We start from the raw sequence: 25,740 nt of genomic DNA, 5'->3' as shown, positions 1-25,740 counted from the left end.
TGTGTTGATTATTTGAAAAATACTAATTTACTGACTTCTGTAGAGCTTCTAAATGTTCAGATATCTGATTACACTATATTTTTAAAAAAATCATCATTGAATCACTACTAATCCCACCAGAAAAGTGTTCCAGTATTGCTAAGTTCTTGATGGTAGATGCAGGTTTTCCAGAATTCTAATTTTTGCTTGTGAAATCAAATTTATCATTGGCAACACATAGTGTCAGGTTTTTTATAAAATCAACAGGCCCACTTTGTGCATTTTTAAAAACATGTCTTTTCTCGGGGCACCTGCAGTCAGTTAAGCATCTGACTCTTGGTTTCAGCTCAGGTCATGATCTCACAGTTTCGTTGAGTTTGAGCCCCGCATAAGGCTGTGCGCTGACAGTGTGAAGCCTGCTTGGGATTCTCTCTCTCTCTCTCTCTCTCTCTCTCTCTGTCCCTCCCCTACTCACACTGTCTCTGTTTCTCTCAAAATAAAGAGATAAACTTAAAAAATAAATAAAAACATGTCTGTCTGTCAGTTTTTCCAGAAGAAATGGTGTTGCATGAAAAAAGTGGCTAGTTCAGCTTGCAACTCCATCAGACAAGTGTTTTTCCTCAGAACAGCCATAAACCATCTTACTTCATGATGCGCCACACAGAATATTAATTAGAAATATATATATTCAAGGATCAAGGTTTTATAAAATTAATATATTTTACTGTTTCACCACAGACATTCTTTAGTTAAAGTGGCTTTTTCCTCCTTCCAAGTGAGTGGGATGAAGACTACAAAATGTACAGAAATACAGTTTGCTTCCAACTGCCTTGATTCATGCTAGGGAGTTAGCAATTTTACCCACCATTGTTTTACATTATTATTGAAAATATCAACACAGTTTTTTAAAAAATGATGCCTTAGTGTCATTAAGAAAATAATTTTGAACTTGTACATCTCCTGAAAGAACCCAGGGGATAAATGGACAGCACTGGTAAAAGCTCTTTTAACCTAACTTAATCTTCTGTGAAAATTGAGTTAGAAAGATATAATTACAAATTAAGCTGTTCATGCTTAGAACCAAAAAAAAAAAAAAAAAAGTCATTAACAGCACGGACAGTGTGTATCCCCTAAAACAGTGGATTTCAGACATACGTCTTACAAAGCCGTAGTATCACATCGTGACCTACTATGTACATCTATATGAGTAACTTTAAAAAATATTTTATGAAATATTACCATTACAATGTTTGATGCATTCTCATACATTCTTTTTTGTTATTTCACTTCATAAATATTATTTCTGACCCCCTTTACTGATTTCTTAATTTACCAATTGTTTATAGCTTATAGCATGAAAAATCCTAGCTATCAGGAGACATGAATCTCCCATTTCCTGAGTTCTTCATGGTTCCTGTGTGTTGAAAGGCATGAATGTTTTGCCACACAGAATGTATTTCTAGTGTTTATGGAAACATGTCAAGCAGCATGGGCTTCTTTATCATATATCTACATTACTGTGTATACTGCGCATTGTTTTTCTGGGTTGTATATATACATGACTATATGTACTGCTGATAAGTTATTTCATGTACTTTTAAAAGTAGTAGTTTTGTTTATGTGTAATTACTGATGACTTTAGAATTAAACTTTTCTTTATACTGTGACTCGATTGTATATCTTTCATGGCTTGGTTATTTCTCGACAAAACAATAACAAAAAATAATTACTAAATATTTTTTCCATAGGTTAATTATCATGCTCGGCATTACCATCTCACTCCATTTACAGTCATCAATATTATGTACAGCTTCAACAAAACTCAGGTAAGAATTAGTCTATAGGTTCTATATAAAGTTATTTATAATGTAAGTACCGTTTGGTCTTTGTAATAAAGCAAGAATAATTTCTTTTAACTTAGTTAATAAAAATATTTTATCTCTGGTACTAAAACTTAATGTAACATGGTAATGACATCTTTTGATGTCATTGAACAACGAATGAATTCACATCTTTGCCAAAATTAATTAAATATTAGAGATTTAGTTAATTGGAGTGTTCATATTCGCCTAAATGTAAGCCACTCGATGAATGCTAAAATGATAGGAGTTAATGTAATTGTAGTTCTTTACTAAGATGTCTTAGAATAATGCCTTATTTGCATACGTCAGTAAGCATTCAATATCAAGTTTTATTAAAACCTTTTCTGTGTTTCTTATTTAGGCACTAACAGAAATAACAATACATTTTGTTCATTTTAGGGACCAAGGGCCCTTTGGAAAGGAATGGGCAGCACGTTTATTGTCCAGGGAGTCACTCTTGGAGCAGAGGGAATAATCAGTGAATTCACACCTTTACCAAGGTACTTTTTTGGCATCCTCTCAATATTAGTTTCATATTAAATTTTGACAAAATATGATAGTTTCTAAAAATACCTTGACTTTGAAAACTTGCCTGAAGTAGCTAAGAAAAGAAACAGACTAAAATTAGTTCTATCTTATTGAATGAGTATGTGATAAAGAAAATGCTTCCTGGTCTAGTATCTATTGAGATGGGTCTTTCAGCTCCTGCTGCTGTTTCAGCAACTGTCTACTGAGGAACAAACATGAGCACATGAGCAGTTCTTACTGTTGAAGTAGCCACTTGGGTAAAGGAGACACGTGTTAGCAAATTATAGTACATCATGATTAGTGCTATGCTTAAACAGACTGCTTCCAGTGCCCAAGGGACACTGCATGAAGTTGTTGGCAAGAATTTCAACAAAAGGTGAAATCTGAGCTATATCTTGAATTATGAGTAGGAATTGATTTGGCAGAGAAGAGGAGCATTCCAAGTAGAGGTGACAGCAAACCCAATTTAATGGTAGTCGGAAGGTCTGGGTAATAAATGTCTTGTGCTTAGAATAATGGGTATTTATGGAGTGGAATAACAGTAAGAGAAGCTGAGAGGCTAGATTGAAGTGTGGTTGTACCTTTGTAAGGGACTGTGGCTTTATTCTCTATGGAGTTGGGAATCTAAGGTGTTTGTTTTAGTTTACGGTTCTTTGATCAAGGATTTACTCAACTGACAGTGTTAAAAAGCTGGGGCGGGTACTGGTGTAGCCGGAGACTTGCGAAGAGCTGTTACAGTAATCTAAGCCAGACTGAGAGGTCAGAAGTGTGGACTGGAACAGAAAGGGATGAACGGGATAGACAGGTATTTTTTTTTATTATTAATCTATTTATTTTGAGAGAGAGACAGCACGAGTGGGGAAGGAGCAGAGAGAGAAGGAGAGAGAGAGAATTCCAAGCAGGCTCCTTACTGTCAGCACAGAGTCTGGTGTGGGGCTCAAACTCATGGAACCATAAGACCATGACCTGAGTGGAAACCAAGAGTCATATGCTTAACCGACTGAGCCACCCAGGCGCCCCTGGATAAGTTTTCTGATAAATCCCTATCATTAATTCATGTAGTTATTTAGCTGATGTTTCCTAACTACTTACTATGTGCTGGGTCCTGTGCTGGAAATCAGGTATATAGTAAAGAGAAGAAACAAAAGGTACCTGAGACCATGAAGCTTAGAATCTAGTAGTATAAGAGATATTTGTTAAGTAAAATAATCCCTTTAATGAATAAATAACTACAAATTGAGATTTGTTCCCTGAAGAAAAAGAAAAGGATCCCTGAAGGTGTTAAAGGATTAGGAACAGTGTCCCTAATAAAATAACACTTAAGCTGACATTTGAATGGTGATTAGGAGGCTGAGGCCCATTTGTGTGAAGACACTATCACAAGGGGAACATGGAGAATTCAGGTAACTGAGAGAAGGCTCATATGGCCTTCTCAGGGAGCAAAAGGGAGAGCAGTGTAACAATGCTGAAGAGGGAGGTGAGACCCAGGTGTAGGACCTTATAGGCTACTTTAAGGATATCGAAGAGTTTTAGGTCAATGACGTGGCCTAAAGACATGAAGGGAGGCCAATGACATGATCAGATTTATGTTTTTAAAGGGTCATTGCAAATGGAGAGGAAAAGATTGGAGGAGGAACCAAAGTAGATAAAAGGATACACGTTCACATGCTATAACATTAATCTAGGTGACAAATAACAGTAGCTAACACCATAGGGTAGCATCTTTTGACATGGATCTAAGTGGATACTTTGGCAATATATTTAGGTAAAACTGATGGAACTTGGTGATAGACTCGGGACGGTAGGTGATAGAGGAGGAGCTGTCCTCCGTGACTCCTAGGATTTTGGCTTGTGTAACCAGATGTTCTCTGAAGTACAGTATATATATATATATCTTTTAATTCTAACTTTTTGGGGGCAAGGTTGACCTTTCTTGGGGGAAAGCTAAGTCATAGCAGACAAGGCCATAACCCATAGAGTAGTAACCCATAGAGATTCACAGAACCGATTCACATGAGGGAAATGAGCTTGGGGATCTCCTAGACTGAGGTGCCTTAGCTGCATAGCAATCACTAGGTGGAACAGGTAAAGACAGTATGGGTTCACCAGTATTTAGACTTTTATACTCATTTTGATCACTTCTGAGAGAAAAAGAGCAAATCTGTAGTGTCCATTAAGTCACCAAGCTTAGAGTTTTGTGCTATTCTTTAAAAAATATATATATATAACCTAGGATTATCATCTGTGATCTCTCTTTATCTAGTGCCCAGATCCCTCCTTATCCTTCCACAGATCTTCTCTGAGACAGAATGAGTGAGACTATGTTACTCTACCCCGAAGTACCCTTTACTTTCATGTGGGATTTCTCATATTAATGTAAGGACCACCTGTAACCAAGACTACCTGTATAGTTTGGTCTTTCACAAAACCCATTTGGTTGACCTCCAACTCCATTTGACTCATTATTTATAGTTGTACCAATATAAATACCTAGCAGTTTCTGCTTATGTTGTCCATTTCTTGTAACCACTCCTCTGAATTCACTAACTTTGAACATATTCTATTTTAAACACAATGAAATCTTGTACCAATTAGGAGATTTCCTTTTTGATTAACAGTTGCTAAGTGGGGAACACACAAGAGTCTAAGAGTAGGAAAGAAAGATCATAAGCTTGATATTGGACAAGTTCATTTTTAGATGCTTTGCCGTATCTAAGTAGAGTTGTCAGGAGACAGATGATATACGTGGTTGACATAGAGAAATCTAAACTGAAGACAATGGATTTGGAAGGTTTTGAAGCCATCATCTTGGATGACATTGCCTTAGGAAGGAGCATAATATAAAATAAGAAGAGAGCCTGATCCTTTCAGAACTCTAGAATAGGTGGCTGGCATAAGAAAATGCTCCGGCAAAGGAGTCAAAAGTAGAGACAAGAAGGGAGGAGAAAAATCCAGAAGATTATGGGATAGTGGAATACAGCGACAGAGAAAGCTTCAAGAAGGGAAGAACCTGAGGTTCCTGATGGCCATCGAAAGGGCAAATAAGGTATATACAGCATCTAGTGCTCATCACAAGTGCCCTCTTTCTTAATACCCATTCCTCTGCCCACTTCCCTTCCAGCAACCCTCAGACTTACAAATGTTATTGGATTTAGTGATATGGAGGTAATGGGGACCTTGACAAGAGCTGTTTCTGTAGAATAATGGGGTAGAAGCCAATTTGGAGTGGGTTCAGCAGTGAATGGGGAGTTTAGGATGTGGTAATAGCAAGTTTAGAAAGTTGGCTGTGCAGAGGAAAGATGAAGATAAGTAGCCGGAAAATGGGATTGGGTGAGGGAAGATTTGTTTTTAGGAGGTCAGCTATCTGAACATCTGAAAATGAGAGGTAATGGTAAGTAAAGGCTATTTAAAAAGGTATTTAAAATTCTGTTCCTTTTGTGTATTGATTATACATGGAAGCATGTATATCAATCTGTCAGATGGAGAACTATTTTAAGAAAAGGCAAGTCATTTCTCTTAATGTTGTTGCTCTTTTTCAAGGGGAGGTTTTGCTGGTGAAAATAGTGAGTTAAATGTATTTGCCCATCTTCTAGTATTTGATAATGAAATAGAAAGAGGTATAATCACAAGTAGATTTTTATACTACTGTCTTTCCTGTAGCATTTAAATGTGCTAATTTAGATTTCTAGAGCTGTGGCAATAAGTTTTACCCACAGATACTTACTTGATTCTAAATTTCATTTTTCCCATTTTTAATAATCTTACTGATGTTAAGAATTGGCAAGTAACTAGTATTGTATACTAATACTAATAATAATTAGTATTGTATTCAAAGACGAAGTAGCCCAGCTCTTACAGAAATACAGATCACAGACCGATCTATTACGTTAGTGATGGTTTCATCCTTAAAATGTTATAATCCCTTGTGATACTTTCTGAGGCCAGGAGAAGAGTAATAGCAGTGCCCAGAGGATTTACAAACCATGTAGCATATATTGTTTTACAACCATAAAGTCACTGTCAAAAAGATGGGAAGCTTAATCTTTTTTATATTTTTCATCTAAATCATTGGTGGTCCATTTCATCTATATTTCTGTGGTTATTCAGGCCTAATATAATAGTTTTAGTATTCATTTAATCAGAATGTGAGCCAGAAGCCTCTTTAAGGTCTTCTAATCAGAGGTGGTTGGTCTGTTGTGTAGAAGTTTTTCTGCAGATCTTTCATTTTCTTAAAAAGTCCGCATACCACCTATGTTATAATTGTATTGAATTTGTTTTTAGAGGACTTATTAGTGATTATTTTCTACACCTTTTAAATATAAAATATATTTCTTTCCTACCTCCTTATATTCACTCCTTTCAAATAGCAAATGTTTTCTTGGCTTCCTGCTGAGGCTGTGGTGCAGTGAGTGCCCTTTCCCTCGGGGGAGCTCAGTTCTGATTTCACGCTTTATCTCAACACCTCCTGTTCTGCCTCACTCTCCCTTCTGCCCCCTCTCCTGCCCCTCTCTCTGCCGTGTCATTTTATTCTGCCTCCTCCCTGACTTTCCGTTTTGCTCTCATTCCATATTCTTTTCTCCTTTTTGATTAAAAACAAATTTTTTTAAATGTTTGTTTATATTTGGGAGACAGAGCATGAGCAGTGGTGGGGCAGAGAGAGGGGAAGACACAGAATCCGAAGACAGCTCTGTCAGCACAGAGCCTGATGCGGGTCTTGAACCCACGAACCATGAGATCATGACCTGAGCTGAAGTTGGACCCTTAACCAACTGAGCCACCCAGGTGCCCCTCTCCTTTTTGACTTTTCTCTTGAAATAACTTTCTCCTTTTTTTTTTTTTTTTAGCTCACCTCTCTTTCTTTTTCCTTTTCTGGTTTCCCTGGGTAACCTAAATAGCAGGAAACACAGAGTCCTCAACCTTACTTCCAGACCCGGCATTTTGACATCCTCTGATAATGTCCCTGTGGGTCTTCTTACCTTCATTTGTCTCATAAGTAAAACGAATCAGACCATCCCTGCTCTGCCTGCATCACAGGATGCCTTCTTATATCAAATGAGATAAGAGGCGGTGCAGGCAGAATATGCACACTTCAAATCCTAGAGACCAGGGTTTAGAACCCACTTCCACCACTAACTAGTTGTATGGCTTTGGGTGAGTTATAAATTCTCTCCGAGCCTACTTCCTCATCTGTGAAATGGGGATAACAGGGTCATTGTGAGGGTTAGAAATAATTCATACAAGGCACTTTGCACAGTGCCTGGCATACAGTAGGTCACACAATTAATGTCATCAGAATAAGGAAAGACACGTGGGAAATTTGGTGCTACACAAAGGTTGTGTCATTCATTCTGCATTACAATTACTTAATTTTATTTTGTTTTAAAATTCTCATTCTTAGTTACTCTTTAAAGCTTTTTCTTCCTTTAGCCTGTTTGTTGTCTCCTCCCCTCCCCAATAATTCTTTCTTCCCCAACCTGTCATTTTTAGATCTCCTCTTTTAAGTTTTCATGTTCTTTTTTATAATCAGTTACAGCTCTTCCTCCCCTGTCAACCCCTTCCTGCAGCACATACAAAAACAGCTGGGATTTTTTTTTTTAAAACCACCATAACTGTTTGAGGTATGTCCCAGAAAGGAAAATGCTTACATTAGAATATATTTCTCCTACAGATTTTTTTTTTATTTACTTATTTCTGAGAGAGAGAGACAGTGTGAGCAGGGGAGGGTCGGAGAAAGAGGGAGATACAGAATCTGAAACAGGCTCCAGGCCCTGAGCTGGCAGTCAGCACAGACCCCGATGTGGGGCTCAAACCCACAAACTGTGAGATCATGACCTGAGCTGAAGTCAGACACTTAACCGACTAAGCCACCCACGCGCCCCTCCTACAGATTTTTTTTTTAATTTAAATTGATTACCTTTTTGAAAAACAGCCTAGTTCAAGGTGTTTTAAATAACATGACTTTTGTTTTATTGAAATTTATTTTTTAGAGAGATTTCTCATAAATGGAATCCTAAACAAATAGGAGAACACCTTCTGCTGAAATCGTAAGTATCAAAAGTGGCACTAATGTAGAAAATTTCCATTAATTTTTCTAGTGTTAGGAGTGAAAAAAAATCTTAGTGTGGTGAAGAAAATTAGAGCAAGAAGATATTTGTGGGACCAGAACTTCAAAAGGCAAGTAACAGGAATAAATGAAGAATAAAATCCTGAAACACATATATTACCTTTAAAATAAATCTTTCTAATTTGAAAGGCTGAAATCACAACCTGATTTTTCTCTGTGTTCTTAGGAAGTTAGCAAAGGTCTTCAGTTTGTTTAACCCAAATTGCCAGAAAAATTATTATTTTATTATTAAGCAAAGACAAAAATCTGCCTGTAAAGTGATAAGCAAATTCAAACCTTTGCATTATTAAAATGTAGTCCTAAAGTCACTTAGTGATTTTACAACACTGACCATTTTTGTAGATTAGAATTTTACTCTTCACTTTTTAATTTTTTTTGAAGATTGTGAATTGGAAACCCCCCAGCTTGCTGGCTCCCTCTGTGGGACATTCCAGCACATTATTACTTAGGATGTTCCATTCACCTTGAAAACTACTACTTGCCAGGACCTGGCCCCATAGGGTTAGGTAAGTCCCACCTTGATATTATTTCAAATAACTATATTTTGCAGGCTTGCAAAGTTGTAATATTACTATGTCTAAATAGTGATTATAGGAAACAACTTTGCAAAGCTGTACAATATTGTTTTTTAATAATAAAAGGGGACTTTACTCACCTTTGAAGACTGGCTTAGCTCTGCTGGGTGGGCAGTCTGGGAATGGATAATGATAATAGATAGGATGATAGCAGAACAGCTTACTTGTTCAAATGTCACTGAAAAGCCAAACAATGGAATGGATCCCTCATCCTAACTTTTTTTTTTTAATTTTGTTTTTTAATGCTTTATTTATTTCTGAGAGAGAGAGAGAGAGACAGTGTGACCAAGGGAGGGTCAGAGAGAGGGGGAAATACAGAATCTGAAGCAGGCTCCAGGCTCTGAGCTAGCTGTCAGCACAGAGCCCGACGCGGGGCTCAAACCCACAAACTGTGAGATCATGACCTGTGCCGAAGTCAGATGCTTAACTGACTGAGCCACCCAGGCGCCCCACCCTCATCCTAACTTTTAAGTATCAGATTTATAGGCCACATTGGCTATGTGCAGGTAGACAGCAAGGCTACATTAGCTATGTGCAGGTTGGACAGTGAATCATAACCAAGCCCACGTTTTACTGGTTTAAAATAAAATCTGTTTTCTTTGCAGCCTTTCCCTATGTAAAATTTAATACTTAAATTTTCTTTGCCAACTGTTGAATAAGGCGTCTTATGTTACAGGTCTCTGAAGTATCTATAGATATTAATAGTTGAAGTAGATACTAATAGACTTATAGATATTAATAGTTGAAAACCTTAAATATATTCAGGCTTGAATATAAATTAATGTTGACATATTAAAGTTGATATTAAAAATGTAGCGTAAGCATGATGTTTCAGTGTACTGATAAGTTTCTTTTAATTTCTACAGGCTCACTTACATGGTGGCAATGCCTTTTTACTCAGCAAGTCTAATTGAAACAGTACAGGTGAGCTACTCTTCATTGTCTTTTTTTAGTTAAAAAAATTTTTTTGGAATATTCAATATATTATTTATATCAGATTCTGATTGAATACCAGAAGAATTTAAGACAGTAGCCTTTGAAAATTTTTATGTCCCAGATAGTACACGTTTCTCAGAGATTATATTCCAGGCACAAGGTTGGGACAGGTCTTTCCTTTGCAAACTTACTTCACACTTCGATTTTTAATTCTTTTTTATCCCTTCAATAGGCAGCTTACTCTTCATTGAACTATCTCAGAACCCAGGCTATGATTTGCTCTGAATACAAAGAATCTATAGGGGTTGTTTTGTTTTGTTTTTTCAACTTTTTAAGACACTTATGTACAACTCAGATGGTTATGGCTTGTCGCCGGACAGTAAATTGCTAATTACCTGAGCATAAAACATGCTGGAGAATCATCCTAACAGTGAGCAGGTAGCCCCATTTGTAGTCTACTACCCGCATTCTTTTTAAATAAGCCTTTTAAGGAACATTTGATGCCATGACATATTACTACAGAGCTAAAGCAGTCTCCTGTCAGCATTTTACAGCGTTTTACCATTTCTAACCACATGGTGGCGCGTCAAGCCCATTGTATTAATGTACTTTTTTATTTTTGTTTATTTTTTTAATTTAAATTCAACTCAGTTAACATACAGTGTAGTCGTGGCTTTAGGAGTAGAGCCAGTGATTTATCTCTTACATATGACACCCAATGCTCATCCCAGTAAGTGCCTTCCTCAGTGCCCATCACCCATTTAACTCCTCCCCCAACCCACCTCTCCTTTAACAACCCCCAGTTTGTTCTCTGTATTTAAGAGTCTCCTATGGTTTGCCTCCCTCTGTGTTTTTATCTTAGTTTCTTCCCTTCCCCATGTTCATCTGTTTTGTTTCTTAAACTCCACATATTAGTGAAATCATAGATTTATCTTTCTTTGACTGACTTCCCTTAGCATAATATACTCTAGTTCCATCCACGTTGTTGCAAATGGCAAGATTTCATTCTTTTTGATCACCAAGTAATAGTCCATTGCATATATATACCCATATCTTCTTTATCCATTCATCAGTTGATAGACATTTGGCTCTTGTTGATAGTGCTGTTGTAAACATTGTGGTACATGTGCCCCTTCGAATCAGTATTTTGTATCCTTCGGATAAATTCCTATTAGTGCAATTGCTGGGTCATAGGGTAGTTCTATTTTTTAATTCTTTGAGGAATCTCCATACTGTTTTCCAGAGTGGCTGTACCAGTTTGCATTCCCACCAACAGTACAAAAGGGTTCCCCTTTCTCGGCATCCTTGCCAACATCTTTTGTTTCCTGAAGTTGTTCATTTTAGCCATTCTAACAGGTATGAAGTGTTATCTCGTGTGGTTTTGATTTGTATTTCCCTGATGATGAGTGACGTTGAGCATCTTCCCATGTGTCTGTTAGCCATCTGGATATCTTCTTTGGAGAAGTGTCTATTCATGTCTTCTGCCCATTTCTTCACTGGATTATTAGTTTTTTTTGAGTATTAAGCTTGGTAAGTTCTTTATAGATTTTGGATACTCACCCTTAATCTGATATGTCATTTGCACATATCTTCTCCCATTCCATCAGTTGCCTTTTAGTTTTGTTAATTGTTTCCTTTGCTGTGCAGAAGCTTTTTCTCTTGATGAGGTCCCAGTAGTTCATTTTTGCTTTCATTTCCCTTGCCTCCAGAGACATGGCAGGTAAGCAGTTGCTGTGGCCGAAGTCAGAAAGGTTGCTGCCTCTTTTCTCCTCTATGATTTTGATGTTTTCCTGTCTCACATGTGGGTCTTTCATCCATTTTTATTTTTGTATATGGTATAAGTGGCCCAGTTTCATTCTTCATGTCGCTGTCCAGTTTCCCAGCACCATTTGCAAAAGAGACTGTCTTTTTTCCATTGGATATTTTTTCCTGCTTTGTCGAAGATAAGTTGGCCATATGTTTGTGGGTCCATTTCTGGGTTCTCTGTTCTATTCCATTGGTCTCTGTGTCTGTTTTTATGCCAATACTTGGCTTTATGATTACAGCTTTGTAATACAGCTGAAAGTCTGGAATGGTGATGCCTCCAGTTTCAGTTTTCTTTTTCAAGATTGCTTTGGCTATCGGGGTCTTTTGTGATTCCATACAAATTTTAGAATTGTCTGTTCAAGCTCTATGAAGAATACTGGTGTTATTTTGATAGAGATTGCCCTGAATGTGTAGATTGCTTTGGGTAGTATTGACAATTTAACAATATTCTTCCAGTCCATTAGCATGGATTGTTTTTCCATATCTTTGTGTCTTTTTCAATTTCTTTCTTAATCCTTCCATAGTTTTTAGCATACAGATCTTTTACCTCTTTAGTTAGGTTGTTTTTTTTTTTTTTTTTAATGTTTTATTTATTTCTAGGCGAGAGAGAGAGAGAGACAGCGTGAGCAGGGGAGGGTCAGAGAGGGAGGGAGTCACAGACTGACACAGGCTCCAGGCTCTGAGCTGGCAGTCAGCACAGAGCCTGACGCGGGGCCCGAACCCACGAACCGCGAGATCATGACCCAAGCGAAAGTTGGACGCTTAACCGACTAAGCCACCCAGGCGCCCCACCTCTTTAGTTAGGTTTAATCCTAGGTATTTTATGGGTTTTGGTACAATTGTAAATGGGATTTATTCCTTGATATTTCTTTCTACTGCTTCATTATTGGTGTATAGAAATGCAACTGATTTCTGTACATTAATTTCATATCTTGTGACTTTACTGAATTCATATATCAGCTCTAGTAGTTTTTTGGTGGAATCTTTGGGTTTTCCATGTCGAGTATCATGCCATCTGCGAAGAGTGAAAGTTTGACTTCCTCCTGGCCGATTTGGATGCCTTTTATTTCTTTTTCTTGTCTGATTGCTGAGGCTAGGACTTCCAGTACTATGTTGAACAACGGTGATGACAGTGGACATCCCTGTCATGTTCCTGATCTCAGAGGGAAAAGCTCAGTTTATCATCATTGGGGATGATATTAGCTGTGGGCCTTGCATATATGGCTTTTATGATTTTAAGGTATGTTCCTTCTATCTCTACTTACTTGTATCTTGTATACTTTCTTTTTACCAAGAAAGGATGCTCTGTCTTGTCAAATGCTTTTATTGCATCTATTGAAAGGATTGTGTGGTTCTTATCCTTTCTTTTATTAATGTGGTATATAACGTTGATTGATTTGCAAATATTGAACTATCCTTGAGGCCCAAGAATAAATCCCATTTGATCATGGTGAATAATTCTTTTGATGTACTGCTGAATTTGATTGGCTGGTATCTTATTGAGAATTTTTGCATCCAGTTTCATCAGTAACTGGTTTGGTTTTGGAATCAAGGTGATGGTGGCTTCATAGAATGAGTTTGGAAGTTTTCCTTCTCTTTTTATTTTTTTGGAACAGTTGAGGAAAATAGGTATTAAGTCTTCTTTAAATAGCTGGTAGAATTCCCCTGGGAAGCCATCAGGCCCAGGACTCTTATTTTGGGGGAAATTTTTGATAACTGTTTCAATTTCTTTGCTGGTTTTGGGCTTGTTCAAATTTTCTGTTTCTTCTGGTTTGAGTTTTGGTAGTATGTGAGTATCTAGGAATTTGTCCATTTCTTCCAGATCGTCCTGTTTGTTGGCATATAATTTTAAATAGTATTCTCTTTTAATTGTATTTCTGTGGTGTTGATTGTGATCTCACCTTTTTCATTTGTGATTTTATCTATTTGGATCTTCTTATCTTTGTTATTTCCCTTCTTCTGCTGATTTTGAGCTTTATTTGCTGCTCCTTTTCTTGCTTCTTTAGGTGTGATTAGATTATGTATTTGGGACTTTTCTTGCTTCTTGAGATAGGCCTGAATTGCAATGTATATTCCCCTTAGGACTACCTTTGCTGTATCCCAAAGGGTTTGGACAGTCGTGTTTTCATTTTCATTGACTTCCATGTGTTTTTAATTTCTTCTTTAATTTCCTGATTAACCCATTCATTCTATAGTAGGATATTCGTTAACCTCCATGTATTTGAGGCCTTTCCAAATTTTTTCTTGTGGTAATCTTAAGTTTTGTAGTGTTGTGATCTGAAAACTTGCATGATATGATCTAAATCTTTTTGTACTTGTTGAGAGCTGATTTATGACCCTGTATGTGATCTGTTCTGGAGAATGTTCCATGTGTACTTGAGAAGAATGTGTATTCTGTTGCTTTAAGATGAAATGTTCTGAATATATCTGTTAAGTCCATCTGGTCCAGTGTGTCATTCAGAGCCATTGTTTCTTTGTTGATTTCCTGCTTAGATAATCTGTCCATTGCTGTAAGTGGAGAATTAAAGTCTCCTACAATTATGGTATTATTATCAATAAGTTTGCTTATGTTTGTGATTAATTGGTTTATATACTTGGATGTCTCCGAGTTGGGGGCATAAATGTTTACAGTTGTTAGCTCTTCTTGATGATTAGACCCTTAATTGTAATATAATGCCCTTCTTTATCTTTTGTTACAGTCTTTGTTTTAAAATCTAGTTTTTCTGGGGTGCCTGGGTGGTTCTGTTGGTTAAATGTCTGACTTCAGCTCAGGTCATGATCTTGTAGTCTGTGACTTTGAGCCCCGCTTTAAGTAACCTGCTTTGAATTCTCTGTCTCCCTCTCTTTCTGCCCTTCCCCCCCCCCACTCTCTCAGAAATAAATAAATAAATAACCTTTTTTTTTTTTTAAGGGTAAAATACAGTATGTGATAGAAATATGGCTACTTTGGCTTTCTTTTGGTTCTATATTAGCATGATAGATGGTTCTCTTTCTCTTCACTTTCAGTCTGCAGGTTTCCTCAGGTCTGAAATGAGTCTTTTGTAGGCAGCATATAAATGGATCTTCTTTTTTTATCCATTCTGATACCCTTTGTCTTTTGATTGATCCATTTACATTCAGAGTGATTATTGAAAGGTATGAATTTAGTGCCATTGTGTTATCTGTAGATTTCATGTTTATGGCAATGTTTTCTGGTCCTGTGTTGTCTCTGCTGCTTTCCACTTACAGAGTCCCCCTTAGAATTTCTTGCAGGGCTGATTTAGTGGTCATGAACTCCTTTAGTTTTGGTATGTCTGGGAAAGTCTGTCTCTCCTTCTGTTAGGATTGACAGCCTTGCTGGATAAAGGATTTTTGGCTGCCTATTTCTCCAAGTCAGCACATGGAACATTTCCTGCCGCGCCCTTGTGGCTTGCCAAGCTCCAGGAGACAGTCTGCCACCGCCCTGTGTCTGCCCTGGTAGGTACAGGACCGTTTGTCCCTAGCTGCTTTCGGAGTTCTCTACCTTTATATTTTGCAAGTTTCAGTGTTCCGTTGTGGGGTTCACCTGTTTTTGTTGCATTTGAAGAGAGTTCTCTGTGCTTGTTGGACTTGGATGTCTGCTTCCTGCCCCAAATTAGGGAAGTTCTCAGCTATTATGTGTTCAAATAAACCTTCTGCCCCTTTTTCTTACTCTAGTTCTGAGACTCCTATGTATTGTTTGGTTTCATGGCATCACTTAGTTCTCCCTCACCTCATGATCTAATAATTTCCTCTCCCTTTTTTTCAGCTTCATTATTTTCTATAATTTTATCTTCTATTTCACCTGTTCTCTCCTCTGCTTCTTCATTTCTCACTGTAACCATATCTAGTTTATTTTGCATCTCAGTTATAGCATTTTCTAATTCATGACTATTTCTTAGGTCTTTGATCTGCAGCAAGGGTTTCTCTGGTGTCTTCTATGCTTCTTTCAAGCCCAGCTATTAGTCTTATGACTATTATTCTAAATTCTTGTTCAAATATATTGTTTATATCTGTTTTGAGCATGTGTCTGGCTTGATTTCCTCTTGACCTTTCTTTTGGGGAGAATTTGTCAATCTTGCCATTTTGGCTAAATTTCTGTCTTCTACGTGTTTTTCAAGCTTGTTATGTGTCCTGCACCTGAGAGCACGGCCATATTAAAAAGGAATCACACACTGTCCAGGGCCTGGCCCCCCAGGAAATGTTTCTGGTATACGTTGCATACATTCTTCTGATGCATTTCGGCTGCTCTATCCCTCTGGTCAGTCCTCTGCAGAGCTCCTCCTTGCTGGCAGTGGTGAAGCGTTTGGGCCTTAAACTAGGTGTGCATTGATTTGTTTGTTGAAGTAACCTTGGGGGAAAAGAAAGTGTGAGGGAGCCTGATCCCATAAAAAGAGAAAAAGAAAGGGGAGAAAAGAAAACCAGGGAATCAAAAAACTATAAGGCTGATTCCAAAGAAAGACAAAGGGGGGAAAAATGAAGAAAAATAAGCAGAAGAAAGGAGAAAAATAGAACAAGAATAAAATAAAAGTCTGATAAAAAGATAGATATATAAGAAATAACAAAAAACAAATCAGAAACTTTGACCCCCGATTCCAAGGAAAAAAAGAAAAGGGTCGGAAAGGAAGAGAAAAAAGAAAAAAAAATGTCTGTCAGTGCCTGGTGCTGGTGGCTGTGCTGTTCGGGAGAAGCGACTAGCTGTGTTGCGTCAGTCAGTCTTGCCCCAGTAAATAAGAAATTGCCAGGCCTGGAGGGACAGGGTGCATGTAGCTCTCTGAAGTCCCACCATGTTGGTGTTGGAGGAAAAATGGCATCACCCCAATCTCTCATTCCTGAACTGGGGATCTCAACCCCTGCTGTTCAGCTAGCCCTTAAAGGATAGCGAGGGCAGTCAGCTTGCCCTGCACCGCAGTCATCCTGAGCCTTCCCTTTGGCACTTGGCTGGGATTCTAAACCTGATGTCTTAAAGGACCTGGCACCATGTGGGTCTGCTCCCATCCTCTGGAGTAGAGCCTCTCCACCATGCTGATGAAAGGCCTCTGGCTGGCTCCTGCAGGGTCTCTTGTCCTTGGGGAGGCAGTAAACCCTCTTCTGAAAGCACTCCAGAAAGTGGACTGTTCTCTCCTAGTGCGCCCCGAGGTTGCTACACCACGCTATGTGCTGCAGGACCAGCTCCCTCCTCTCTAGGAGCATGCCCCACGACTCTGCTCCAGAGTGGTGCACTTCCTGAACCTCAGAGTTTCACCTCCAAAGCCTGTTTGCAGACAAAGAGCTGGGGCACTCAGAGCTTCTCTCTCCCCCGTCCGTAGTCCAGAGAGGTTTTCCTCTTGTGCTCACTTGATGCCACACCCTTACAACCCCTCTCTTTCTCTCCTTTTTTGTTTCTCCACAGAAAGGGTTCCCTCTCCTCCATAGTTCTGCTGCTTTATCTCCCCCAATACACATGTACACACCTCAGTCCTGCCAAGCTGTTTCCCTCCAGCTGTGGAGATCCTTCTGCCACTCCACAGATTGATTTCCTGGGTGTTCCAAGTGATCTGATCTCACTACAGCTGTGTTCGAGGGACAAGGAAAATCCAGGTCCCCCTACTTCTCCACCATGTTAACTCCCCCAACTCCCCCCAGAAGATTACCTGTTGAAATGAGTGTGGGAGCAGTGACATCCAAGGTCCCTTCTAACCAGCCTTGTTCACTGGATCAACCCAACACCGATCACAGGACCAGCAGAGGAGCCAAACCCACTCAGTGTCCCTGTGAAAGCTTCTCTTGCTTGGCCATAGAGCAGGTGCCAGAAGGCAGGTTGGCGGGCTGGTGGGCAGAAGAAGGGGGCTGGTAGCCCTGAGGAAACTTATGGTGATGGCCACTGAGCAGGTGCAGGACAGTGTGTGGGGGTGGAAAGTAGGGGGTGATGGGGAGGCAGCAGTCTAGCAGTGAGGACAGGTTGTACAATGAAAAGGAGCCTGGGCAGCAAATGGGGGCCTGGCTGTGTAGTGCATTAATGTACTTCCTACACTTAAAACTGTAAGATGAAGATAGTTTTAACTTCACCAATACACAAAATCCAGTTAATTGTATACCACCTATTTTCTGTTCTCCAACACTAGATCCTCTAGTCTATTTTTGTCTTTAGTGTGTATGAGGTTCCTCTCTGTAAAAACCCTATTGGATCAGTCTTTGCTTTTCTAATTACTCTTTTCCACTTAGTTGCTATCCTGGCCATATTGTTGATTCTTTATCTATGTGTTTATTTAGAATTAACTTCAGTTAGCTGAAGTTAATGTCTTGCTACCCAAAATACTTGTGTCTCCTCTTGCATTTGGCATTGTGTTAAATGATACAACCTTTTTACGAGGCTGCAGTTACAGAGTTACACTCTATGAGATATCCTCAGTTGATAGCTAAAGGGGGCACTAGGAAGGTCGTTATTTAAAGAAGAAGTAAGCAGCATGATATATTGGAAAAAGGAAGTCTTATCTTTAGACAGACCCATATCAGAATCACATTTCTCTACTTAAATTAGATCTGTGACTAAACAAATGTCTTAACCTTTCTAAAGTCTTTTTTTTTTATTTTAATTACCTACCAATTTTATTATGTGATTTTATTTTGAGGAGCTTACTGACATAGAGTCCCACAGAGCAATGTAAAGGTCTGATTTTCCTGTATTAAATTTGAAAAAACAAAGTTCAACAGAATTTTAAAAATATCTTCTAAATTTAGTTTCTTTTTTTTTAGATTAACCTTATTTTATTTTATTTTTTTATTTTTTTTTTTTACAAATAGTTTATTGTCAAATTAGTTTCCACATAACACTCAGTGCTCTTCCCCGCAAGTGTCCTCCTCCATGCCCATCCCTCCTCCCCCCCACATCCATCAGTCCTCAGTTGTTGTCAGCATTCAAGAGTCTCTCATGGTTTGCCTCTCTCCCTTTCCCCCACCATTTCCCCCCTTCTTCTCCCCCATGGTCCTCTGTCAAGTTCCTCCTAATCCTCCTATACGTTCAAACATATGATATTTGTCCTTCTCTGCCTGACTTATTTCGCTCAGCATAACACCCTCAAGGTCCATCCATGTTGCTACACATGGCCAGATTTCATTGTTTNCTCTTTCCATGTTTTAGCTATTGTGGAGAGTGCTGCTATGAACATTGGGGTCCATGTGCTCCTATGCCTCAGCATTTCTGTATCCCTTGGGTAAATTCCTAGCAGTGCTATTGCTGGGTCATAGGGGAGTTCTATTGTTAGTTTCCTGAGGAACCTCCACACTGTTTTCCAGAGGGGCTGTACCAGTTTACATTCCCACCAAGAGTGTAGGAGGGTGCCCGTTTCTCCACATCCTCGCCAGCATCTTCAGAGTTCTCTGATTTGCTCATTTTAGCCACTCTGACTGGCGCGAGGTGGTATCTCAGTGTGGGTTTGATTTGTATTTCCCTGATGAGGAGGGATGCTGAGCATCGTTTCACGTGTCTGTTGGCCATCTGGATGTCTTCTTTGGAGAAGTGTCTGTTCATATCTTCTGCCCATTTCTTCACTGGGTTGTTTGTTTTTCGGGTGTGGAGTTTGGTGAGTTCCTTATAGATTTTGGATATTAACCTTTTATCTGATATGTCATTTGCAATTATCTTTTCCCATTCTTTTTGTTGCCTTTTAGTTTTGTGGGTTGTTTCCTTGGCTGTGCAGAAGCTTTTAATCTTGATGAGGTCCCAATCATTTATTTTTGCTCTTGATTCCCTTGCTTTTGGGGATGTGTCAAGTAAGAAGTTGCTGTGGTGAAGGTCTCTAAAGTTTTTTTTTATTTATTTTGAGAGAGAGAGAGAGTGTGCATGTGCACACATGAGCAAGGGAGGGACAGAGAGAGGGAGACCGAGGATCCCAAGCAGGCTCCGAGCTGTCAGTGCAGAGCTCGCCACAGGGCCCAATCGCTCCAACTGTCAGATCATGATTTGAGCCGAAATCAAGTCAGATGCTTAACTGAGCCACCCAGGAGCCCTTGTCTTAACCTTTCTAAATCTCCATTTTCTCATCCATAAGATGGAAACAGTACTTTAATAACAGTTATAACAGTGAGATGAGTTGTTTGTGTAAAGTGCCCAGCTCAGTATAAGTTAGATTGGTTTTCTTCCCCAATTTCCAGCCCCTGTTTTCCTTTGCTGCGGGTTCTGCCTGGAACTCCTTTTGACTCCTTTTGTCTGATTTTTCTAAAAGTGTATCTTCTTAGCGTTTTTCTCTCTTGAACATTTTCCCCTTCCTTTAATAACTTCTTTGCCATCTCTTCCCCTGTCTTCCAAGGTATAATCCTTTCTATCCTGTGTTCTCTGCTTTTTATCCTATATTCTCCATCTGGTAGAACTCATTTATTCTTGTGGATCATTTTAACTCTAAGCTCTAGCTGAATTAAATCATCTTCATCTCAAACTTCACTCAAATAAACAGTCTCATCTTATTACCTTAAAAATTAGCTTCCTTTTGAGCCTCTCCGCCTTTTCTGCTAGTGGTACTATTATTGTCTTTACCCTGAAGACTTAAAAGGTTAGTTCTAATTTTAAGGAAAGTCTTGATTTTTATGTTTCTTTCATCCTTTGTAACCAATCAGGCGTACGCCTTCTTCTAACTTTGGCAAGTGTCTGAGTTTTGTCTGTTTCTTCCCACTGAGTGTCAACCATTACCCTTTCTTTACCACATTCTCAGATTACTGCATTAGCTTCTCTCTTCCTACTCCGTTCATGTTCAGTTGGTTTTTTTCCCCCCTTCTGGGGACCCAGCTCAGATTTCTGAGAATAATTTTTCCCTTGAAAAATACACATTTATATATAGATCTCTTGTAGAACTTCTCCTGAAGCCCTTAAATATGAACTTAGTAGTGATCTATTGTCTTCATTAAAAATCCATCCCTGATCTAGTCCCTGCATTTTAAAGTCATTCTGGACACTCCCGCCATTGTTCTCTAGTTGCAGTTCTTATACCCTTTGGCTGATTAAAGATCTGTGTTGACTCATATTCCCTAAGATCAGTTGTAAAAAGTCAGAGACATTGTAGATGATAGTGACTAATAGTTACTGAGTGCCTCTGGAAGCCAGACTTTTTCATATAATATTCCCAGCAATCATATGCATAAAAGATAGGTGGTACTAATACCATTTTTATAGAGTGGCCAACCGATTCTTAGGAGAAGTAACTTGCCCGAAGCTATATAACCAGTAAGTAGTAGAGGCAAGGTTTAAATCTGTGCTTAACTCCAAGCCCCAGAGGCTCCTGGGTGACTCAATCTGTTAAGCGTCTGGCTCTTGGTTTCAGCTCAGGTCATGATCTCACGGTTCATGGGTTCAAGCCTCGCATTGGGCTCTGCCCTGACAGCACAGAGCCTGCTTGGGATTCTGTCTCTCCCTCTCTCTGTGCCCCTCCCCCCTCACACTCTTTCAAAATAAATAAACATTAAAAAAAACAACAAAAAATACTCCACACACCATACAAACTCTTTAGATGTCCAGTTGCTGTTGCTTTTCAAAATGAGTTCTGAGAAGCTTCTTGAGGGTGGGGGAACCACGTGGCTGCTGTCCACTTCTCCTCCCCTTTCCCTTCCCAATAAGAATGGCTCCCAGCTTCACTGCTCTGTTATGAAATTTCATTTGAAAAAAGAATCTAATGCCTAAGTAACATTTGAAGTTTGCAAGCCATTGATACTTTCCCTTTGTGGTCAGTGAATTAGGATTTACAAAGGGATCTAAAATGAGTCCTTTCTTGTAGCAAAATAAGTATTAATTTTTACTCGTTTCATCACTTTTATTTCAGAGTGAGATAATTCGAGATAACACTGGAATTTTGGAGTGTGTTAAAGAAGGAATTGGAAGAGTAATGGGCCTAGGAGTGCCTCATAGCAAACGACTGCTTCCGCTGCTTTCCTTGATCTTCCCCACCGTGCTGCATGGGGTTCTGCATTACATCATCAGCTCAGCCATTCAGAAGTTTGTCCTGCTAATTCTAAAGAGAAAGACATATAGTAGCCATCTAGCTGAGAGCACTAGTCCAGTGCAGAGTATGTTGGATGCTTATTTTCCAGAACTTATTGCTAACTTTGCTGCCAGTCTTTGCTCTGATGTTATACTTTACCCGTTGGAAACCGTTTTGCACCGCCTTCACATTCAAGGAACACGCACAATCATTGACAATACAGACCTTGGCTATGAAGTGCTTCCAATTAATACACAGTATGAGGGTATGAGAGACTGTATCAATACTATAAGGCAGGAGGAAGGAATGCTTGGTTTTTATAAAGGGTTTGGTGCTGTTATAATACAGTACACACTGCATGCAGCTGTTTTACAGATTACCAAAATTATTTACTCCACCCTTCTTCAAAATAGCGTGTGAGACCTCAGTTCCTGGTCAGTCTAAAAGACATAATCTGGATACTTTGTTATGAAATTATGAGGGATAAAAGTGAAATACTGGGGGTAAATGGATTAGAAAGTGAAACCGGTAGAAAAAGCCCATGCTGATTATATTGACCTTTCATTTTTTAAAAAGGCATATATTTTGGATGAAAAATATTCCAGATTTGAAAACTCAATGAAAGTTAACACTCACAAATTGACTTCTAGCTAGCGTAGCACTCATGCTAAACTGAAAAGATCCTGGGCAGAAGCAAAAGTTTGTCAGCAAACATAAAACAAAATTTCAGAGAGCTAAATTTATTCCAGCTGACATCAGTATTTATTAGAAATTTGTTTCACCTTCTAGATTGATATTGGTATGTCATTCTTAATCCAGTGTATAGTATCAGGATAGTTCACCTTTAAACAAATAAACTGTGTCATCTGTGACAAAGATGAGAAGGACTAGGTTTGGCACTGTGTAAGCAGGACTTTTTTAAATTGCATTGTCCCTGTACAGCTTCTTAATGGCTGAATACTTATTATATAAAGTCATTTATGTACACACATATAACTTGGAATTTCCTTCATCTCTACAAATTTTCCCCTCTTAGATCAGCTTATTTCATATAATGAATACTTCCTGCTTGGATACCAGAATAAAACATCAAAAAACAAGGTACCCAAAAGATGTAAGGCAAACAATATCCTCGTCCATATACAAACCCAGCGTTTTAATGCCAGCAACTGAAAATCCGTCATATGTTTATAAAGTTTGACTTGCTTACCTAGATAGGTGAATCATCAGTCTGGTTTTAGACCACTCCTAAAATAGAATAGAAAATAATCATGACAACTATTATTGTTTGCACATTTGCGAATTGTATACTGAAAGGAATGTCACTTGCCTTATATTTGTGAATGATTTGTCTAGAGGAGAAACCATTAAAATTCACATGGGAATTTGTGCCTCTTGCTTTTTGTATAGTCATCAGTTTTTATTTTCTTCTAGTTTTTGTTTATAGTTTGATTCTCCAAACTAGATCTACATAAAGGGAAGAGCAAGTTTATCCTTATCACCTTTTATTTAAACTTGTTTGGATGAATAACAAAGGAAAAATAAAAACTTTAAAGGGGGTTTGTCCTTTTTATGACTGAAGAAAAGAAGTAAATCTCAGTATGTAAGAAGCAAAAACATTGTTATCAGTTTGTTAAAAAAAATTTTGCCTGTTAAAATGAAGTTGGTGGGTGAGGTTCTTTGTATAATAAAATAATAAGTATTTGATCCAAACTTAAACATTTTAAAGTTTCATTTCCTTATGTGAGTGATCCCAGTTTTACTACTAACCATCTAGCACACTGAAACTCAGTGACTTTGCACTGGTGGTGTCCAACCTAGAACGTATACGGACTGAAATTTACTTGCTGAGTGTCAGCAAAACAGTTATTTTTTTGTAATTAATAGTTTTAGAACCAAAAAGCCATATCCAAAAAGTGTCCGACAGTATGTTAAGTAGCAATTTTCTCTACAATCTTATGCGGTAAGTGTGTGGTTTTTTGTTGTTGTTGTTTTTAAAAAAACAAAACACATATAAGTTTTTATTTTTTAAATTCCACCAACAGGGGAAAATAAAACACCACTGATCACATGTTGTACTTTTCAGTTAATTTTTTGGGTTATGGTTTACTTTGTCCTACCTGTGACACCTAAATTGTTTGCAATGCTTTGAACTGCTAAGTAAAGTTTTAGATGTTTATAAACTGTCCAACTTCCAGCCATTTTTATTATAATCAAAGAAGATGGTTTCAAACATGAGTAAACCAGAAAATAATCAAGTTTCAGAAAATTTCTACAACAGAATCTGAATGGAATGAAGTATTTACTAGTAAAACTCAATGAGATCTTTAGTTAAAAATTAAAATATTTCAAGATTATTTGATGGAGGTTAGTGTGAAGATTCAGTTATATAAATCTGTCTCAGAATCCTTACAAGACTAATAGACTGAACTACACACAAGTAAGGTTGATCTTCTCTTTGGAGAAAATGCAAATTAAAATTGGAATGTGGCGAGTAAAATTCTAATTGTTTTTACTGCCATTCCAAATTAGTTGAAATATAAAAATTCTTAAAATTTGAGAACTTAAATGCTGGCCAAATATATTCAAATGAATTTAGAAAGGAGTAAGGGAAATACACATTAGGCACACTCTTTCCCTTTTAAAAATTGCTCTCTAGCATATAGTTGCCAAAGCCAAATATCCATTGGCTGCATTTTTTTAAGATGATAGTAGCTCAGACTATTTTAAAATTCAGTGTGATTAACAGTATTATGAATAAGATCCTATTAAAATGTTCCAGAGGCCCAATGGTCCTCTTACAGAAGCCAGATTTTGGCCATGGAGCTCAATTATGATATACTTGCTTTACACCATAGGATTTCTTAATGAGAGTCAAACAGTCTGAAAGTGATAGAGTTAAAAACTGAAAAGCCTGGTAAATACGGAGTATGTTAAGCGAATTTATTAATTGACTTAGTACATTTGCATGTAAATTTCTTTTCCTTGAGCTACGTTTCTTTATTTTATGGACCCTTGAAAAATAACCCCTAGGTTTTTAAAATTTACTGAAGCCTCCAAACTCCCAGCACTAGATGTTACAAATAGTAAAAAACAATCTGATTTCAAAATGGCTATGGTTTGGGAGATTTGGTAAATTCAGCAAGTGTTTCCAGAAACAAAACTGAAGACAGAAGAAGTCTCACTTTTGCAAACATGCCTGACTACGCACAGCTGTCTTTTCAGCCCTTGCTTTGTTACAACTGCACAAAGCATTCCCTTTCCTGACTTGGCTTGCATGCTTCAATATTTCTATCCGTGTATCCATACATCTGCTTGGAAAATAAAACACACTGCATTGCTATTTGTTTTTTTCAGCTGAGATTGTGGAGGGTATTTGCCCTCAGTTTGCTTAACTAGATCTTTTGGAACATGAAAGACTATTCGCCAGCTCTTGAAAAGGTATTAAGGTTTGAATTAATTATTTTCAATAATATATAAGCAAATAAAATCCCCTTGGCAGCAATTCACATTGCAGTAGAACTTGAGTGATATTTTGGCATTTATGCTTTCTCTTCTCTTTAAAATAGCTGCACATCTCTCTTGCTCTCTCTAATATAAACTGGATGTGTAATGTCTGTTAAGTCGTTGAGTATCACTAATATGATATCAAGTTGTGTAGCAGAGTAACAAAAACTTGTGATTTAACAATGACTCTTACGCAGTATTACCTCAGCTAGATGAGGTGTTTGTGTGCGTGTGTTTAAGTTGTTTTTGTCTAGTATTTTAAATGTTTTCAGTAAATTGTGTAATATGAAAAGGTTCAATAAAATGTTGAAAATAAAAACAGTGTATTTCTCTTACTGATGCTAGAGAACTACTCAGGCTTCTGGTGAAAGAAAAGTTATTTTTTTGTAGGTAGAAATGAAGATCAGGAAAAATACATGAAGTTGAACTTTTTTTCCCACCACTTAAAAAATCCTGATGTGTGATGTGGCTCATGAAAT

General features: G+C 38.1%; 1 protein-coding gene across 2 annotated transcripts in view; it reads left to right on the top strand.

Annotated features, from left to right (window-relative positions):
- The window catches only part of SLC25A46 (solute carrier family 25 member 46), a 28,207-nt gene extending 5,068 nt beyond the window's left edge, over nucleotides 1-23,139 (top strand). For both annotated transcript variants that reach the window (XM_039224687.1, XM_039224686.1), the window contains exons 4-8: nucleotides 1,728-1,805; nucleotides 2,241-2,341; nucleotides 8,357-8,413; nucleotides 9,935-9,992; nucleotides 21,596-23,139. In XM_039224687.1, coding sequence (XP_039080618.1) covers nucleotides 1,728-1,805; nucleotides 2,241-2,341; nucleotides 8,357-8,413; nucleotides 9,935-9,992; nucleotides 21,596-22,174 — 873 coding nt within the window. In that variant the 3' untranslated portion in view covers nucleotides 22,175-23,139. The remainder of the gene's footprint in view (nucleotides 1-1,727; nucleotides 1,806-2,240; nucleotides 2,342-8,356; nucleotides 8,414-9,934; nucleotides 9,993-21,595) is intronic.
- The last annotated feature ends 2,601 nt before the right edge of the window (nucleotides 23,140-25,740 follow it).

Source organism: Hyaena hyaena, unplaced genomic scaffold (assembly GCF_003009895.1).
Source record: "Hyaena hyaena isolate Hyena2069 unplaced genomic scaffold, ASM300989v1 scaffold_1710, whole genome shotgun sequence".
Classification (NCBI taxonomy): Eukaryota; Metazoa; Chordata; class Mammalia; order Carnivora; family Hyaenidae; genus Hyaena; species Hyaena hyaena.
This window is presented reverse-complemented; position numbering and strand designations above follow the sequence as displayed.